Source organism: Eimeria necatrix, genomic scaffold (assembly GCF_000499385.1).
Source record: "Eimeria necatrix Houghton genomic scaffold, Enh_scaff125, whole genome shotgun sequence".
Lineage (NCBI taxonomy): Eukaryota > Apicomplexa > Conoidasida > Eucoccidiorida > Eimeriidae > Eimeria > Eimeria necatrix.
This window is the reverse complement of record NW_013652017.1, coordinates 6,183-12,500: the sequence shown is the minus strand read 5'-3', so window position 1 is coordinate 12,500 and position 6,318 is coordinate 6,183. Positions and strand designations below refer to the sequence as shown.

Sequence of the window (6,318 nt, the reverse complement as noted above, 5' to 3'; positions counted from 1 at the left end):
TCTGCTGCAGCAAAGGGCCTCTGGCTGCAGCACACGCGGACGTAGAAGCCATTCAGCCAGGCGCAGTACGGGTGAACGAATTTGTTGCAGCAGCTGCTGCTGCTGCTGCTGCTGCTGCTGCTGCTGCTGCTGCTGCAGCGCTTGACAACCCCTATGTCAACACGGCAGACGCAGCAAATAGCAGCAGGGGCCCCCGACCAGCAGACAAAGCCCTGCTGCAGCCAGCGTACATCCTGCCGCTGCTGCTGCTGCTGCTGCTGCTGCTGCTGCGTTGCTGCTGCTGCTGCTGCTGCAGAAGGCACCCCCGCCAAGCACCAGGGCTCCAGCCGCAAGGTGTCTAGACACCTCGCTGCTGGCAGCAGCCACAGCGCGCACTGCAGGTGCAGCATTTCGACGCTGTCGCTTTTTGCTGCTTCTTCCGCGTCCCAAAACCCCTGCTGCTGCTGCTGCTGCTGCTGCTGCTGCTGCTGCTGCTGCTGCTGGAGCTGGCTGCGGCGCAGCGAGAGGGCCCTTTTGAAGGCCCCCCCCTTCCTGCCGCACACGCAGCAAACTGCTGTTGATAAGCTGAAGCTGCTGCGCTGCTGCTGCAGCCCCACAAGTCTTTTTTCCCAGTCGCAGCGCATGCAGAGCCAGCCCTCGCCGCTGGGCGCAGCAGCAGCAGCAGCAGCAGCAGCAGCAGCAGCAGCAGCAGCAGCCCCCCGCGAGCCGCTCAAGCTGTACGGGATTGCGCAGTAGCAGTGCCGGTGTACAGACACCTGGCAGCAGCTGCAGCGCAGCAAACGATTCACTGGGCTGCTGCTGCAGCACCAGCAGACGCAGCAGAAGCCCCCGCTGTCTCCTAAACCCTCGCCATCTGCCCCCCCCTCGCCGCTGCTGCTGCTGCTGCTGCTGCTGCTGCTGCTGCTGCTGCTGCTTTTGCGCTTGGGTTCGCTGCTGCGGTTGCTGCTGTCGCTCCCGAAAGCGCCAGAGCCGCCCCACTGTCTGCTCTCTGCTGCTGCTGCTGCTGCTGCTGCTGCTGCTGCTTTGGAGCCGCCTGCAGCAGCAGCACCTGCAGCAGAGGGTCTCTGGCCGACCCGCTTGGTGCTGCCAGCAGCTCTTCCTGCGTTGCTGGCTGCTGCTGCTGCTCCCTCTCCGCCGCTGCCGTTGCTGCTGCTGCTGCTGCTGCTGCTGCTGCTGCTGCTGCTGCTGCAGGGCTTGCTGGGAGAACACTCGCCGCTGCAGTAAAGGCTGCAAAGGTCTCTGTGGCCGCGGCGCATGCAGCTGACAAGAGAGCCCCAGCGAGCAGCAGCAAAATAGCGGTGCAGCAGCAGCAGCTCTGCTGCTGGGGCTTCGGAGATGCGGGGGGGCAGCAGCAGCTGCTGCTGCTCCAGGCGGTCCAGCAGCAGCGCGCGGTGCAGCGACAGCTGCTGCTGCAGCAGCAGCGCCCCACACGCCGTTGCTGCGTGGTTTGCTGCCACGAGATCTACGCTGCTGCCGGCGGCAGGCAGCAGCCGCTGCAGCACTGCTGCTGCTGCTGCTGCTCCCGAGCCGGCTGCTGTTGCTGCTGCTGCGCCCTCCGCGCCTGCAGCAGCTGCTGCTGTTGCTGCAGCAACAGCAACCTCTGGAGACAGCAGCAGCAGACCTGCCAGCTGCACTGTGTCCCTGCTGCCAGCAGCAGAAGCAACGCCGCCACCGCCCGCAGCAGCAGCAACAGGCAGCAGCGTCCCCCCTGCTGCTGCTGCTGCTGCTGCTGCTAGTGCCTTGCTGCTGTTGCTGCTGCTAAGACTCGCGCTGCTCCGCGAGCCGCCAAAGGAAGAAGCAGCAGGCAGCAAAGCACCTCCAGCCACGCGGGGGGAGCTAGCTGCCGCAGCAGTGCATGCAGGTGCAGCAGCAGCAGCAGATCCTGCTGCTGCTGCTGCTGCTGCTGCTGTTGACGGCGGGCCAGGTGGCGAAGCTGCTGCTGCTGCTGCTGCTGAAGAAGCTGGCGGCGAGAGCGAGGACGGCTCTGTTGAAGTGCTTGGCTTCTGGTCGGGACCCTCCTCCTGCTTCTGCTGCTGCTGCTGCTGCTGCTCTTGCTGCTGCTGCTGCTGCTGCTGCTGCTGCTGCTGCTCCTGGCCGCCAGTAGCAAGCAGATCCTCCACAGTTTTTAACTCCATGAAGTCCACATACACCCTGGGGCTTCGGCTGCCACTCCTACTGCTGTTACTGCTGCTGCTGCTGCTGCTGCTGCTGCTGCTGCTGCTGCTGCTGTCTCCGGGGTCTGTGCGGAAGGCAGCAACTCTGCGCCTCAGAAAAGCTGCGGTTTGTTTGCTGAGGAGCTCTATAGAGTCAATTTCAACCTCCATCTCATCTGCTGCTGCTGCTGCTGCTGCAGCAGCAGCAGCAGGCGCTGCCTCTGCCGCGTCGCCTTCCCCGTGCTGCTGCTGCTGCTGCTGCTGCTGCAGCTTAGCCTCTTCTCTGCGCAGCAACGAGTCGTAAGCCCTGATGACTGCATGCATTGCATGCGCGTCTCTTGCTGTTGCTGCTGCTGCTGCGTAAACATCCACCATTTGCCGCTCTTCAGCGAGCCTTGCTGCTCTTTCTGCTGCTGCTGCTGCTGCTGCTGCTGCAGCAGGCGCCTTGCGGCGCCGCACAGCTGCCCATCCCTGGGCAAAGCCCCAGTCCAGCAGCACCACTGCCCTATCTTCTGCATCAGGGCCTCCCTCTGCTGCTGCTGCTGCTGCTGCTGCTGCTGCTGCTGCTGCCGGTGTAGCTGCTGAGGCTGGAGTTTCTCCTGCAGCAGCAGACATGGGGCTTCCTGCTGCTGCTGCTACCCCAGCACCCTGCAGCTGCTGCTGCTGCTGCTGCTGCTGCACCTCCTCGGCTTCAAGAGCAGGGGGCTGCCGGCGCCTCTTGCTGCTGCTGCTGCTGCTGCTAAAACCTGCGGATACACCTGGGGGCTTCCGCTTTCTGAACTTGGACGAGCGTGCTGCTGCTGTTGGTGCTGCTGCTGCTGCTGCTGTTGGTGCTCCTGCTTCAGCTTCCCCTGGTGTTTCCTTTGCTGCTGCTGCTGCTGCTGCTGCTGCTGCATCTGGTGCTTCTGCTGCCTCTGCTGCAGCAGCTGCTGCTGCAGGCAGTGCAGCGGGGCCCTGCAGCGCAGCAGCTCGCGAGGCCAAAATCTCTTCGACATTTTGCAGCAGCTGCTGCATCGGCGGCGGCAGCAGCAAAGACACACCAGCAGCAGCAGCAGCAGCAGCAGCAGCAGCAGGAGCAGCAGCCCCACAGTAAGCAGCAGCAATGCGCTGCAGCGCGCGGCATTCGGCCGGGGGCGGCAGCGCCGGGTGCAGCTGCAGCAGCACCCCAAGCGGTGCTGCTGCTGCTGCTGCTGCTGCTGCGTGCTGCTGCGGGGCTGCAGAAGCTCCGGGGAGCTTGGCAGCGCTGCTGCTGCTGCTGATGCTGCTGCTGCTGCTCTCGGCACTCAGCAGGCGGTGCTTTTGCTGCTTGCCTGCTGCTGCTGCTGCTGCTGCTGGCGACGCAGCAAGCACCCCGGAGAGGCCCAAGGGAGACACGAGAGGGCCCTCTGCTGCTGCTGCTGCTGCTGTTGCTGCTGTTGCTGCTGCTGCAGCGTCTGCCTCGGGGGCATCTGTTGCAGCAGCAGCAGCAGCAGCAAACACTGGCCGGCGGTCCATCGGGTCGAAGAGGAAGCGCTGCAGCAGGCGCGCCTCTGCTGCTGCTTTTGCTGCTTCTGCTGCAGGCAGCTGCTGCTGCTGCTGCTGCAGCAGCTGCTGCCGATACACCCCAAGAGGCAGCCGCCGGAATCTCCCTTCAAAGCGCAGCCACTGCAGCGAGAGGCCTCTAACTGCTGCTGCATGCACATTAGTGTTTGCTGCTTCCCCTGCGTCTGCTGCTGCTGCTGCTGCTGCTGCTGCTGCTGCTGCTGCTGCTGCTGCTGCCGTCGGAGTTGTGGGCTGTCCTGCTGCTGCTGCTGCTGACCCAGCAGCAGCAGCAGCAGCAGATTTCACGTCGCCGCTGCCGTCCGCAGCTCTGGACTGAGAAGCAGCGCCTGCTGCTGCCAAGCCATCTGCAGCAGCAGCAGCAGCAGCAGCAGCAGCAGCAGTGCCGGCGACTCTGCTTGAGTCAGAAGCAGCTGCTGCAAACGAAGCTGTGTCACTGGTAGAAAGAGCAGCAGCAGCGGCAGCTGCTGCTGCTGGGGCTGCTGCGCCAGCTGCTGCTGCTGCTGCTGGTGGAAGCCCATCTGGCGTCTGTGCTGCTGCTGCTGCTGCATCAACTGCTGCTGCTGCGCCCCGCGCTGCCGGCCGATCGGCACCAGCAGGAGCAGCAGCAGCAGCAGCAGCAGCAGCAGCAGCTTCTGGGGGTCCGAACAGCCGCTGCACTGCAGCATCAACAGCAGCAGCAACAGCATCTGCTTGCGAGTGTTGGGGGCACAGCAGTCCCCGCCAAACGTAGACCTGCTGCTGTTGCTGCTGCTGCTGCTTCCGCTGCTGCTTTTGCTGCTGCTGCTGCTGCTGCTGCTGCTGCTCCCCCTCGACGCCTCCCACTGAGGAGGCCCCCGAAGGCGCGCTGCAGGTGGAGTCTGCTTCGCTGCTGCTGCTGCTGCTGCTGCTGCTGCTGCTGCTGCTGGGCTCGCGAGAGCTGTAGCGGGCGGCAGGCTGCTGCTGCTGCTGCTGCTGCTGCTGCAGCAGCAGCAGCCGCTGCTGCGTGCTGCCGCCCAAAGCAAAAGCACAAGTTGCATGCAGCCGCAAGCAGCAGCCGGGGAAGCAGCAAGCAGCAGCAAAGCCCCTTGGGGTGTCTGTACACCCCAAGGGGACCCCACAAAGGCAGCAAACGAAGCCGCGGCAGTCGGCCAGCAGCAGCGCCTGCTGCAGAGTCACTTGCTGCTGGCCTCCCGCCTTTGCTGCTGCTGCTGCTGCTGCTGCTGGCGCTGCTGCTGCTGCTGCTGCTGCTGCTGGCTGGATGTGGGAGTACAGCAAACACGCCCTGTGGACCAATGGTCCACTTTCCCGGCCCTCAGCAAACTCCAGCAGCCCCGCGCTGCTGCTGCACAAGACGCAGCGCAGCGCTGCTCTGCTGCTGCTGCTGCTGCTGCTGCTGCTGCTGCTGCTGCTGGCAGCTGCTGCCTTGCAGGCGTCGCACACGAACTCCCCTGCCTTTGCTCCTCTTGCTGCGCCAGCTGCAGTTGCTGCTGCTGCTGCTGCTTCTGCTGCTGCTGCTTCTGCTGCTGCTGCTGCCGCTGCTGCTGCTTCTGCGCCCCGGACGTTGCGGCGCCGCTCTCGCGGCGACGCAGCGGACTCGCTGCTGCCATTTTCTGCTGCTGCTGCTGCTGCTGTCGTCGCTGCTGCTGCTGCTGGAGCAGCAGCAGCAGCAGCAGCAGCAGCAGCAGGCGTCCCTAGCCCGAGGCAGGCAGCATGAGCAGCAGCACCGCAGGACTTGCAGCGGATCAGTTCTGCTGCTGCTGCGTCGCTTCCAGCAGCAGCAGCAGCAGCAGCAGGTGGAGGAGGCCCGTTTTGGAGGCAGCAGCAGCAGCACTGCTGCAGCACAGCATCTCTTAAGGAAAAGGAGGGGCCCCACAGCTGCTCCTTTGACTCTTCTGAAGAGCCTCCTCCACAGCTGCTGCCAGCAGCAGCAGCAGCAGCAGCAGCAGCAGCAGCAGCAGGGGGGCCTTCTGGCGTGCCCCCGCTGCTGCGGCTGCTGCTGTCCGTCAGGACCATTTGCTGGTTCAGCTGATTCAAAAATGCTGCTGCTGCTGCTGCTGCTGCTGCTGCTGCGAGGCAGGGTAGGCCCAAACCGGTGCTGCTGCTGCTGCTGCTGCTGCTGCTGCTGAAAGACAGGACCGATATGGGGCCGCCGCCGCCGCCGCTGCTGCTGTAGCTGCCAGTGCTGCTGCTGCTGCTGCTGCTGCTGCTGTCACTGCTGCTGCTGCGGTGGCGGCGTAGGCCGCCGCGACAGAGCAGCAGCAGCCGTTTCCCTTGAAGACTTTTGGCGAGAGCTGCTGCTGCTGCTGCTGCTGCACCAGAAGCAGCAGCAGCAGCTGCTGCTGCTGCTGCTGCCGCCGGTATTGCCCAGCAGCTGCTGCAGCTCGGCTTGCTGTAGCGGCAGCGAGAGCTGGCTGAGGTGTACGTACAGCTGAAATAGACAAATAAATAAATAAATAAATAAATAAATATTTTTATTATTTATTTTTATGCAAATGCAATAGGCTGCTGTGGCTTGAGGGCCCCCGAGCCACAAGGCCGCCGCTGCTGCATGCAGTTGCTGCTGCATGCTCTGCTGCTGCTGCTGCTGCTGCTGCAGCAGCAGCAGCAAATGAGCAGCTCCAAAGAGACAAAAAACAAACTTTTT

General features: G+C 64.1%; 1 protein-coding gene across 1 annotated transcript in view; it reads right to left on the bottom strand.

Moving 5' to 3' along the window:
- ENH_00008770 (hypothetical protein) overlaps positions 1-5,687 on the bottom strand; it is a gene marked incomplete at both ends in the record, with an annotated part of 9,748 nt that extends 4,061 nt beyond the window's left edge. The window contains one exon of the mRNA XM_013578675.1: positions 1-5,687. This exon is cut by the window's left edge and continues 261 nt beyond it. Within this exon, the coding sequence (XP_013434129.1) occupies positions 1-5,687 (5,687 nt within the window).
- Positions 5,688-6,318: the final 631 nt, after the last annotated feature.